Source organism: Mus caroli, chromosome 9, assembly GCF_900094665.2.
Source record: "Mus caroli chromosome 9, CAROLI_EIJ_v1.1, whole genome shotgun sequence".
NCBI lineage: Eukaryota > Metazoa > Chordata > Mammalia > Rodentia > Muridae > Mus > Mus caroli.
The window spans coordinates 417572-431599 of NC_034578.1; the positions used below are offsets into that span (position 1 = coordinate 417572).

Genomic DNA, 14028 nt, shown 5'->3' on the forward strand with positions numbered 1-14028 from the left:
TGGAGCAGAAGCTGTGTTCCACTCACCAGCAGTCCCAAAATCCTGCGGCGGGGGTCGTGGGTAGCTGGTGGGTGTCAGGCAACCCTGCTCTCCCGCTACCCCGGTGCTGATCCGGCCGGATGAGGCCTGTGTCCCTACTCCCCCTGCTGCTTTCTTAAGCACATGGCTCTACTTCTGAACTCACTTCCACTCTCCATAAACTTAACAGACAGGAGTATGTTCATCTTTAGGATTCATATGTATGAATCAAATAGGACAGGCACTTTATAGAATTTTAAAATATTAGAATGAGCCTTTCTTTTTGAATGTATAAAACCATTATGTTATATTTTAATTCATAATTAAAGTGCTCTTTTATCATTTCACAAGCAAAATCCTGTAATTATGGATCATGACATTTAGGCTGCTCCCAATGTAATAATAATTAGTATTACTGTCATTTTTAGATAATAATTTTACCTGGTAGGGACATTTGAACATGATTCTTTTTCCCTAGCATATCCTGCATGATACTATGGAGCTGCAGTTAGCACTAAACTGATTTATGAAGATGGGTAATCTTTATGGAAAGAATGATGACTTTTACTTCTATAATATCTTGTAAAAAAATCTAAACTCTTCGTTTATGATTTCAAAATGTATCCTAATATATGACTTTCACCCTAACTTTCCTTGTCAATGTATGTCCATCAAATGGCCTGAAACTCATTTGTTTCGCTCAAAATGTTGTTTCTGACTTTCACCCTCCGCACCCACTGCATGATTCCTCTTAAAGTTACTTCTAAATATCAAATCCAATATGGCTCTCTCTCTTTTCTCATTTTTTCTTCTGGGATTTCTTTCATTTATTTTGGTATTACGTGGGCTTTTGTTTGTTTGTTTGTTTTTTGTTTTGTTTTTTATTTACAATATCTATTCTGTTTCACTATATTTTATTTCTAATTGTTTCTGGAGGGTTTTCACTATACTTTATTTCTAATTGTTTCTGGAGGGTTTTCTGTTCCTTATTATTTATCTTTCCACTTTTATTTCTATAGACAAAACTGTAAATTGCCTAGCTTGTGTTCATGGGAATTTGGACAGGGAGTTGGACAATATCCCATTATTTATGAATTGTTGAATTAAATTGAGCTGCTGGCTGGTGTTTTCATATATGAATATCAAGCATAACTTTACATGGAATTTAATAAATTTAAAGAATAAATCTAGTCTAGTGTTATTATTCTGAAAAGAAGTCTCTAAATGAGACAGAAAAACATGAACCAAGATATTTGACTATATTTGATTAGAAACCATGTGTTGCTAGAAATTTGTTACCAAATATCATGGATACTTTGAGTCATTACTTTGATAGAACTTGTTTACATATCCAATACACAAGACACATACTCAATGCATACTCAGAATCCATAAAATATATATATAAAAAATTCTAGAACTTAGACAAGTTTTCAAAACAGACAAACTAGGTCCTACACATTTGAAATAAGGCCCCACATTTTACAATTCTCTTAGGCTTTTATTTTGGAAAAATTAAATTTGAACTTATATTTTTCAGAAAATGCTATTTAGAAAAAACAGACTTGATGACATATTTCAAATGTCATATTGAGCATTTATACAATTGTTATAACATGAAGCAATCTCTTCCATGTCATAGCACTTTCTAATATTTGAAGTCATGTGACAATCACATGTTCAAAGACATAGATTATTAGCTCGAGTATAGTTAAAGAACAGCTACCTAAGCCCTTAGAATTTCTGTTCATGTAGTCCCTCTTCTTCTGCTGTTTTATTCACATTGTTTACATTTCTCCTTAGATTACTAAAACGAGAAGACAGTTTCACATTTATTCCTCGTTCTCGAGAAGAACTTCCAGACAACTTTCCAAAGGAAATTCCTGGGGTCTGCTATTTCCTGGAGTTAAGGACTGACCCAAAGCCACCAAAGCCATCCCTATCTTCATCGAGAATAAAAAAGGTTTCCTACAATATTGGCACAATGTTCCTCCGGGAAACAAGCCTCTGAGACTTGCTGCAGATCAAAGACTCCTCCAAAAAGCACAAGCCCAGAACATGGGTCCTCATGAGGAGAGGAAGAAACTATTTCTCTTCCAATGCTCTGTAAGAACATATAGTAGGTTTTGTGTTAACGTCAGGCAATAATCCTTGAAATGGTGAATGACTGATGTCAACTAAAAACAAAAAGCTGGATGGTGTGGGGGGAAAAGTAAAATGTTTCCATCCATATGAGTATTTCTGCTAATGGATATTTTATTTACAAGTACAGGCAATCAGAAGTAACCAATAGAGCCTATGGTTTCTTGTTTGTCAGCCATGCAGGTATCTCTCCCTATACATTTATACCACTTTTGAAAGCCAGTTTTAAATATATATTCCTACATTTAGTGAACTGATAGGTAAGGAATATTCTCTAATTTTCTTTTCCTGAATAGACATCTCATACATATATTATGGCAGTGTGATTAAACTTCCAAGCAGAAGAACTGTAAATCAGCAAAATATTTTAGGGATGTTACCTATTTTTATATATCTATAACTATATCTTCTCCTAGATAATTGCATTTCCCACACATGATTAAATATTCAGAATGTGTGGGGGCTTTGTGGGTAGATTTGATAATGCTAACCTACTGATCTAATACAGTTTCACTTACTTAGAGCAATTAGTGCTTGAACTGGGAATGTGTATAACTAAGGATATCAGCTGTTGAGGAAACACGTGTTTGCTTAGTAAACATACCTTTTAGATTTATTTCATGTAGCTTGGATCCAGAGAAAATGGAATTTTCTAGTAGAAAATAAACCTGTAACTAAGATTCAGAAAAGATTTTTTTTTATCTAAACACATGCAAGTTAAAACAAAACACTTTGCAAAACTAGGCCCTTTTTTACATAAAAACTTACCAATGTAATGGTGTATGCAATCTTAAGTGACTCCATAATCAATATTATCTCTCAAAATGATGTATTAGTAGCTGCCCTTCCTGTCTCTGACCTATGCCTTCAAAGAACTGACTGTCACACTCCAAAGCAAATTCTGATATCAGAGTTACTGACAAATATCTGTCAGGCAATTTTGCCAAGAATGGTGTTTCCTATTGCCTAAAAACAAAGTAAAGAAAAGCTCTATTTCATGCCTTTTGGATTCTAAAATGTATATTCTTTGGAGGTTTTATTGATACAGGCTCTAAAGTATCAAATTGCCTCATGAATACTGGTGTAGCCTGAACCTCCAGATTCCACGAACACCATATATACATAGATAGCATTCCATTGCATGCTCTACTAAATTAAGGACTGCTATCAATAGCCAACACTGCATGAAAATACTCTTTACAGGCTCACACTGAAATTAAGAGTGCACAGTATGCAAGAATTTTCATATTTGGAGCCACATATAAAACCTAAATGTCTAAGGAGTTTAGTGATCTGGAAGCATTTGCTGTTTTGAAATAATAGGATGGACCTTTTCTTCTTATTCAAGTATCCAGTATGGTAGGTATCTTTACTGGACACAATATATACTTTTTTTCAGGAATTTGGGCCTGCATTAAACATTCTAAGATATTGCTATATGTTGATTCCCAAAGTCGTCTGTGATTGTTAATCATTGTTTTCTATGTGACTTGGCAACATTTAAATTAGGCAAAGCACTTGTTCTATTCATGATCTTTTTCTAACTTTAGCTGTATTCTCACCCTGGTATAATTGAGATACTAATTTAACATGCTTTACATGGAGAAAGCAAGATATATATTTTCCAGGTTCTATGCTGTTACCTGTCTCCTTTTTGCCAAGCATAGTTCTGTTTTTTACACCATAGAGATAAAGGGCCAGAGTATGCCTGTGAAGCTTTGTAGCCTGAGAGCAATGTATCCTCAATAGAATAATAACAAATAAATTTCAAGAAACTTGAATATTAGCTTACCTCCTTCATAGTAGAGAAGGATGAGGAGTGTAGGGAGAGTAGATAGAGTAAGCTGAAAACACAAAGTAGTCATATTCTACTACTGATGAAAATGCCTGATGAAAGCTGACAGTCTCTTACTATTGAAGAACGGGGGGAAACAGCCATGTTCACCATAGTCATTTATATCTATTATGTGCAGTAACTATGTTTATTATGATATATATTCAATTATTTTACACTCAATAAACATGTTCCATAACCATAAGGTTGAAAGAATATTTCCCAGGAACCGTGCAATATATTCTCTGTATTTAAGAAAATTTATGAAAAATGTACACACACACCCACACACTCATATCTTTTAAAACCTAATATTTGAAATCCACTCTATTATTCAGTGATTAAACTATTACTAAATAAACAATTAAATAAAGCTCAAGAGGAGAATTTGCTCATTTATTCTCAGTTTTAAAAGCATCACAAATACATTCTGTATTTGGTTACATTATTTTACATAGTTAGGAAAGAGCCGTTACACTGTCAAAAATGACATTTTAAAGAACATTGCATAAATTTATTATATATCCCTAACAGGAAATTATATTCTTCAATCACTATAATCTATATTTCTGAAGACAGTCTGAGGAAGTAATATAATCTCTTATAAGTTTTCCAGACTGTTTCAAATGACTATCATAGTTACATTCTTTTTTGCTTTATGTGCTTGTAAGGCACTCAAAAAAAAAAAAAAAAGTTCCACTGTCTGTATTTGTAGAAGGGAGAAACTATGGATTTTATATTTCCATTTTATTTTCTACAAAGCAGAGTTCATATGTTCTATCTTAGAAAACTTGGCCGCAAATATATGACAGTATTTTGATTCTATTGATTACTAGCTCTCTATTACTTTCATATATTTAACAACATGTAGGAACGGTATACCTTTTAGTGTGTCAGGTTGAAAGGAATCTAGGAAAGTATCCATAGAAACCAAGTGATTGCAAATTGGTGTAATATGTTTAGCTCACTGTAAAATGAATGACTTCAAATCTAACATGGCATGAATAACTTCCCTTTCTGAATATTGGATCAGGTAGTTAATTTAGGAAAGGAACTTTGCAACTAGACATTATTACTAACATTTACCACTGACAGAAATATCATTTGATGAGGAGAACATTGTCATCTTCAAATAAGTCAATAATCTAGCATAGGTATAATCTTCATATATTTGTATAGAAGTCATCTTATGGACTTTAGTAAATAGGCAATGGTGTCCACAAAGAAAAAGTACCCTGTCTGAGAAACATGGTTGGGACTTTCAGATTTGTCATCTTGTGAAGGTGATCTATGACCCAACTTTCTAAAATCTACCTCTGTATGTATATCTCCTGTTGTATTTTAGACTAATTGGGGTATCTCTTCCAATTCCATATTTTATGTGGAGACCAGTAAGCTGTGACCCATGTTTCTCACACCAACTCTGATATATAAAACTGGAGAGTTAGTCAGTGGATCCAGCACACATTAGTTCTTACAGTCGCAAACTTTTCTCTCTTGTTTAATGACCATGACATTAGGATAGAGATACATGTTCAGAAGTGTGAAAGTTTGTGTCTCTTTAAGGAAAGAAAAAAGATATTAATGAGTTAAACAAAATCTAATTCTCAATTGCAGCAATGCTTTAAAACATGTAAAATTTTCCAGTGAGTTCTACCAATAAAGCAAAAGTAAACAGAAACAAAAGGCAAAGCCATTTACAAAACCTTTCAACTCTGTTCAGGACAGAACAGTGTTTCTGCTGACTGAAAGGTGGGTCTACAGGTGTGCAGTGTTAATATGAACTTGGAGATTATGGCCATCAACACTGACAGTTTCTTCAGTTTGCCACTGGCTGAAATGGGTGTTGTACATGTATAACATAGTGACAAAGGTTTCTGTACTTTTTTTTTTTTTTTTGAGCAAGACATTGTTTATCCCTTCCTCACCCTCTGTGTGCTCAACAGATATTATCTCAACCTCTCAAGCCCAGCCTTCAAAAACATCATTTCTTCTTTACTTCTGAACCAGATTTAATACACATATAAGTTATGTAAACATGATGAAAGAAAATTTATGTTAAGAAAATAAAATGTCCTTATATGTTGCCTCAGATCACAATCCTCACAGTGGTGAATGAAAATCAACTTCTGATACTGTATATGAATTAACATAATCATTAGAGACTGTTGAGATAGTATGCAATAGTCCTTCATCACACTTGATTCAAAAAAACTAACTACTACTAGTGTTCTACCATCTTTGTTCTCCCTTTCTTTTCATTGAAAAAAAACTGACCACATCCTGTCTTATCAAGTAATGAATCTCGTGTGTGTGCACATGTGCACACTTGCATGTGGTTATTGGTTGTAAAAGGTCATTTGAAAAGGACTTGAGAATGTGTGGAAGTAGTTTGTCTTTGTTCTGATATGTTGTATAGCCCTAAAATATTTTCAGTCAAGTACTTCATTGCTTTCCTCCAAGTTTCCTAGTTTAATGTTTACTTGTTCTGCTTAAAAGTATTTCACTGGCTGCATAATAATAACCTAGGAAGTTTTAAGAATTGGAATTACTGGAAATATCCTTCGGCAGATGACAGAGGTAGGACCCAGAATGAGTTTAGGAAACCACCCTCATTAACACTGCATACAGCCAGATGTGGAGATTATGGAATAACAGGCTTGCAATCTCAGTGACTCAAAGGGAATACAAGTTGACTAAGATAGCAATATATTATTTTATTTAATTTTGAATATTTAAGCACTCTGGGTTTCTTATCATAAATTTTAGTTTTAGCTTTGGTTTCAAATGCTTAGTATGCTTTCAGAACATGAATCTTCCAACTTCTTAGTGGTAGAAGTCAACACTGATTACCATGAGGGATAAATATTGCTCAGTATTATTAGGCATAGTAGCTATATTCTTGGTTACTGGTAAAGCTGTGCAGTACACTTGCTGGCCTTCACCACTGAAGTAACAGAAAATAAGTTTAGGACATAAGTAAGTATTGAAATGACAGCCTACCTTCAGAATGCTGTGATCTATGTTATAAAAAGATGCAAAGTCAATGCTTAATGCCTCATTTCATTATGTATATTGCATATTTCTCTCAAAGCAATTTCTTAGCAATACTTATAACAATCTTTTAAGCAATATTTTAAGCCATGGTAGTGATGCCATATATAATGCACATGTGTGCATTTCACCAAGCCTTTGGAGAAATGGAGACATGGTTTCCACTAGCAATAATACAGGTGGTTTGGAATTTTTAAAGTTATTTGTTGTTTCAGAACAAAATGAACAGCAAGGGATAAATCATATTTAAAAACTGATCAAATAGTTCACAAATCAATCTCAAAACTCACTAATTTGTGGACATGTAGCTAATGTGTTTACATCAGAGTATGTCTGCTATAATTTACAACTATCTATATTACAACAATTTCTATTGCTCTCAAAGACATTTATGTACTATTTGTAAAGTTGCTCAAATTTTTGGATCTCTGTAGTTTATTACAGCAAGCAACAAAGATGGAATTAGAGTGTAAGTTCAAAGAGCTGATTGAGAAAGTGAACTTTGATAAAATATATGTGAGTCTTGGCTTTATAAGCTCCTGAAAGATTTAAGATAAAAGAGCAAAGAGATTTCTAAAGTAATAGAGAATGTTAGAAGAGAGGGGATCTTAAGGAGTATGGAGTTTCTATAGTATACTCATTTGATTTAATGAATGCTAGATAACCCTTTTGCTATGTGTTACTTTTGTGTTTTTGTTTGCTTTGTTGTTTTGGTCATTTTGTTTTGTTTGGTTTGAGAGAAAAAATTCCAAACTAGCCATTCCCAGTCCTCTGATGAGGTAGTGTCAGGGTAGCAGTAGCTGTAAGGCTCAGTAAAACTTCAATTAGAAGTTCACAGAGCCATAAATACCAAGTCTCTGAAGGTGGTAGATAAAATGATTCTGGGTTATAGTGACAAAGGCAAGTGGAAGTGCCAGGACATCCGGATCTACAAAACAGAGGGTCAAACACTGGCTCTGCCTTAGGTTCCAGAGAAGCCCGCTGAAATTAGCACAGGACAGATAGTCAGTGAGCAGAGGACATTAAACACAGCATATTCATCTTTCTTCACACATGTTTGGTTGACATGACATTCACTAACAAAATGATTTTGTACTTTACACTCCCCCAACTGCTGAAATAGGAATGATATGTTTTTATTATTGTGAAATTGAATCACAAAGTCTGGAAAACATTTTATGTCCTAAAAGCTTCTACCATCATTTTTTGAGGTTATTCAATACTTCATATTTTCTAAATTTGCACTCTACTAACAAAGCAAGTACTCAGCTTCTGAGAGAAAAAATGGCCTAAGTTTACTCAAGACTGCCCTTCTCTTCTAGGAAGCCCCAGAGAGCTAGAGATAAGAAGAGAACCCAAGACCATTTGATAGTGATTAGGGGAGAAATGAAGGTGTTCTCTCTGCCTTCTAATATTGAAAGCAGATGGATACTCAGTCATTATCACTCAGAGATTTCTCACTTACTTGTAACTGACTATTTCATGCAGAATGCATTTAGGAGAAGTAAGTTCCCTCCTATTTTTAACTAGAATCACTAGTCTTAAAAAAATCAATTATTATACTGTGTCAGTTCACTTGTATATAAACTTCAAAGTTGATAGGGTTTCAAAACGTATTCCATAAAATGCATCAAGAGCTTTAGCAATGAGAAACTAATTCTGTGGCTTAGTCCTTCAGGTTTTAACCTCTGGTGATATCATTTAATCATGAATTAATTATAGTTCAGTGCTTGTTATTTTTTCCAAGTTTTCTATGTTACTAAACAAGGTTGTTATAAATAAGAATTGTAAATGGTGGCATTGAACCATATTTCTCTTGTTGAACAATATTCTCATGCTTAAAATATTAAACTATTACAGAGCTCGATATTAAAAGCCAAAGGTAGTGTGCTCAGACTCCTTCATGTTAAGGCATCTAATAAAGTGCCCCAGTGGTCTGGAGGAATTTAGAATTATCTAAAGCAATTCTGTGGGAGCTTTAGAAACAGTCTTGAACATTTGTGTAAGGATAATGATGAGTAGATAGCAGCCATGATTATCAGGCCTATTATTTTTATTAATTTCAGATGTGTCAGCATCACTTGCAAAATTCATTTCTTGTGTAACTTCCTGACCTGAAATAATGGTTACCTCTTGCTTATTCTTTTGATCCTTAAAAAAATCTTTACTGTCTATGAAATACAAATTATTATCTGACCATAACAGTTTTTCTAATTTATGAGCAGATAAGAAATATTTAGATGGAGTCAGCTGGAGGGAAAGAAAGAGTAAGAAAAAGTCCCCGTTATAGCTTCCCTATAGGGAAGCTTTTACTTACAATGGGAAGATGTTATTTACTTAGATGAAAATTATGTCTGCAGTCCATCTTTGTTAACCTAAGAGAAAGCTAAAGATATTGATATGGATATGTCATTAAAGATTTTTTTTAAATCATAGTGTTTGTATTCAACAAACCGTGATGAAATAATACTGAATGATAGGTACACCAAATAAAATGCAGCATGCCAAAGCTTTAGAAAACAAATAAGAAACTTAATAAAACTGTTAATTAGAATGACTATTTAAAGGAACAATGACAAAAAAAAATCATCATATATATCTACCAAAGCAGAATTTGCTTCTGTTTGGAAAATTTAGTACTATGTCTTCAATCAGTATTTTCTATGTGACAAGTTAAGCTGTAGTATTACCTTTATGCTAATGAGAAACCAAGTAGGAATTCAAATATCATCTGTATGAGCTGCAGTTGCATCTTAAATATGGTAGATCTGGTATCATTTCTAAATAAGTCTCAATAAAAGTCTAATGAATGCATTGTGTACAAAGAGACTATGTAGGGCAAACTAGTCAGGTCTTTAAATACATTGGCACTTTAAACTCCTGTATGCCCCTCTCTCCTTTCTAACTCCAGTCCTTCTATTCTTTCCTATTTCACTTTATTCTGTCTTTTCTGTCTCTATTTCTTAACAGCTCTTATAAAGTGCATGGCAATATTGTTTTACTCTTTGAGCTGAGGCTTTTCTTTTTCACATTTACATGACTGAATATTATAGACCTGTGAGGTAAGGAGGTAAAATTTAGAACATAGTAGAGATCATTTGAAAAGAGAATTGACTGTGAATTTGGATCTTGACTGCTGAGGGCTTTGTCATAGAAGAGAAAGTGGATCTATGCAAACTTCTTTGCTCTCTCCTGGGAAGTATCAGAACCAACATTTTAAAGCTCCTGCCCATTGCCCCTGCAAGTCTTCATTTAGAAAATCCACTTCTAGCTTAATCTCTAATTTTTCATTAGATTTGAGAATCACACTGCTAAAGATTGAGATAGAAAAGCCTTTTCTCAAATCTGCTTTTAGAATCATAGGTACATGAAATGCAAGTTGACTTTACTGGACTGTTAGATGTAAGGGATACACTACCAAACTTCTTGGGTACTGTTATGTGAGTCAGATAGTTCTGTTATAGTGTTTCTAGATCTTGAAGTGTCTGACAATATTCAACATAGAATTTATATCTACCCTGCTGAGGAAGCAATAAGTAGCATTCTCCATGTTTTTTAGCTCTATCCTTTTAATATTTTAACACATTTACATGTAACTTTTTAAGCACAGCTTTGACTTATTTGCTAGAATTAATGAATTTCCATGGTATGAAATAAAAAGTCCTAATTTTGATATTTCATATTGTTATAGCAAAGGATTTATATATCTCAATCCAAAGCCATTTATTTTTCAGGGAAAATTAGATAATGTCTAGCAAAGTATTTGATTCATAACAGAAAGTAATTCAAATATCTTAAGTGTACTAAAAAAGAAGGCAAAAATGGAATTCTAGGAAATACATCTAATCATTTTAATTTTCTTCAATTGAAATGTTGTCTTATATGTTATGTCACTGTATAAATATTATATTCAAACATCCATAGAATCCTTTCTTTGTATTCTCTAGTGCTATATGAGTATTATTATTTTTTCTATTTAGAAAGATATATTTTCAAAATCAACCTTGTATACATGGTATTTCTGACCTGGGGATGTAATAAGTGCCCCGTCTGGGAACTACCCTCCTCAATGCAACCTTTTACTTTTCAGTTCTGATTTTTAATTATATTCTTTGTTATGTGTCAGAAGTCTTAAATTCATATCAAAGAAACGAAGAAGTATATAAGTTCCAAACAAATAAATACCCCCCCAAACAGCAACACATTTCTTTGTCATCTTCTATATATCCCATTCTTTACTCTTAATTTCTGAGATAGGTGCATATTTACCATCTAAATTGAAACTTAAGTGAACACTGTTTGTGTTTTCTTATGATTTTCCTAATTAAGTATAGCCAATCTTATGACTTAATCAGGTAAATAAATGAATAACTTTAATTAAAATAAACTTTAAATATCCTTATCAATTTTATTTACTTATAGAAATAATTTTAAAGTGATTTTTAAATGGGAAAAATATAGATAATGCAAAGGAGAAATTAATCTGTGAGCCTAAGCACCTTTTTTGTCTCTATGTGGTTTTTATTTCCTACTGAAGATCAATTTCTAAGATTCCATTGTCCAAAATGTACATGTTACTGGCCACAGACTTTAGAGCAACCACTACTTTATTAGGAAATCTAGTCCTGCTGTTACAGCTGGGCAGGATGTGAGAAAATTCAGAAGAATTGGTAGGAAAATAGTCCATGAAAAGAAATGTTTCTTTCTTCCTTCCTTCCTTCCTTCCTTCCTTCCTTCCTTCCTTCCTTCCTTCCTTCCTTCCTTCCTTCCTTCCTTCCTTCTTTCCTTCCTTCTTTATGTCTGTTCTTTCTCTCTTTCCTTCTTTATTTCCTTCTTTCCTTCTTTCTCTTTCTTTCTTTCTTTTAATTTAAATTGAATGAACAATTTGTTTCCCTTAGAAAAAAAAAAAGAAAATATTCTTTAAAGTTTGTCTTTGAAAATGTACAATTATTGTAATAGCTTCTGACACCTACACTATACCTTCAGTAATCAACTGACTAACCTTTCTAATTATGCTTTGAAAGCAAGCCAATTAAGTGCATTCAGAAATACATATCATTCCTCCTTCCAAAATGAACCTACCTGAATTCAGACTGTTTAATTGTGAGTTAACTGTGACATTGTACCAAAGGGTCCCAATTCCCAAGCACTACTTTAAATCTCAAACTTACCCTGCTCTTTCAAGTGCATAAGATCAACACAGCAAACATTTAGCATGGTTTAGGAATGACTAGGTTCCTCATGCTAATATAAAGACATAATTATGATGTGCTAGGCTTTCAATAGTGTCCTCTGCATGAGGTAGTTTTTACTTAAGTAAATAACTGAGTTATTTTAACTTAGTTTGGTCTATTTCTTGAATCTGATGAGTCTACATTTTGGCTTGACTTGTTGTGAATAATATTATATATATGCTATTTTACTAACAGATTATACTTTGTGATCCTTTCTTTTAAAAATAAATGTAGTTATCCCAAACATAGACTATAATATCATCAAATAATACCACGTAAATATATTTAAGGCATGGTTAGTTACATATATTTTGAAAGGCCAAGCTATTTTTTTTCATTTTTTTTATTTTTAATTAATGCATCTGTTAATCCTGTGCCATTTTTTAAAAGTTTCATTTTGTGGTTCAAATTATTTCTAAAAATATTTTCTTTTACCTAGTAGTACAGGTTTTGAGAAAAATACGATTAAAATGATCAAATATGCCTCATTTCACTAGAATTTTAAAAATAATACCTGTAAATGGGTGGAAATATTTTTAAAAATATAAACACCATATTTCTTTGTTTTTTATGTAGCATGACTTTTTACCTATTTGCTTATTTTACTTGTAATTATCCTAAGTTATGCACAATGTATATATTCTCTTTCATGAAGCAGTAGTCATTGTTACGTGCAGACCACAGAACGAGGTGAGTTTGTACATGGAAAAATGATTTATGGGCACCTGGGATTCTTCTAAAACAAAGTGGAAATAAAACTTGCGTGTTATATTTACATGACTCATTACAGAGCTGCTTAAACCATGCATTATTTACCTTAAAAGTTCAAACTGTTACATATCAAGTATTTAAATCAATAAATTATATGAACAAAAAAAGTCTACAGACTCTTCTTTTAAACAGTTATTATCCATATTATGAGTAACTGAGGATGTGACTGAATAAGAGATTAAAAATGAGACAAAAAATGACTGACTGGTGTGCTCATAGGCTCACACACAGAATGGTATTTACAAGGCCGATGGTACAGCTGAAGACAGTGTCTTAGTTCTGGTTAATTTCCCATTATTTTTAGGATATAATTGTCCCTAATTCTGTTACAAAAGCAAATAATTCCTGTGGTAATTACTACAGTCTCACTTGTTCTGCTTGTCATATAGAAAAGGCATAATTCATTCAATTGGTAGCGAACAGTTGCTTTGTTGAAAGGGAAGGCAGAAGCACCTCTTTCAGAGATAAATGTCAGCACCATGCAGGACTTCACATGGCAGCTACACTACACGAAGAACATTCCTACCAAACACTAAAAACCTAATGAGCCTTTGCTCTAGCTGTGGAGTAATATAGAGTCAGATTACCTTTATTACATTGTTTTCCCCATCTAAGCCAATAACTGTCACTAAGACCACAGTTACCACAAACTGACAAAATTAAGGAGTTTTATTTTAGCTCATATTTTTGGAGGACACACCACTAATGATAACCTTCTTGTTAGCAGAGTGATTCAAGGACTCTAGTCCAGTGATGAGATAGGTTTCAATGCTGGAAACTACCCAAGAACATTATTAAGAGCAAATCCTAATCATGTACAACTAGTGCTATCCATAAACACCAGGTAAGTTTCTATAGATTCAACATTACTTACTGCAGATTGAGGTTCAATGTGAGTATCAGTAGATAAGCCATGGTTAAATTGTAATCATCCTTTCATGCACAACCTAGTGATTGCTTAGAACCATGGGGAAC

At 33.1% G+C, this 14028-nt stretch overlaps 1 protein-coding gene across 1 annotated transcript in view; it reads left to right on the top strand.

The window, feature by feature from the left end:
• The window catches only part of Gucy1a2 (guanylate cyclase 1 soluble subunit alpha 2), a 237569-nt gene extending 224422 nt beyond the window's left edge, over positions 1-13147 (top strand). Inside the window, exon 8 of the mRNA XM_029481402.1 lies at positions 1822-13147. Coding sequence (XP_029337262.1) covers positions 1822-2029 — 208 coding nt within the window. The 3' untranslated portion in view covers positions 2030-13147. The remainder of the gene's footprint in view (positions 1-1821) is intronic.
• The last annotated feature ends 881 nt before the right edge of the window (positions 13148-14028 follow it).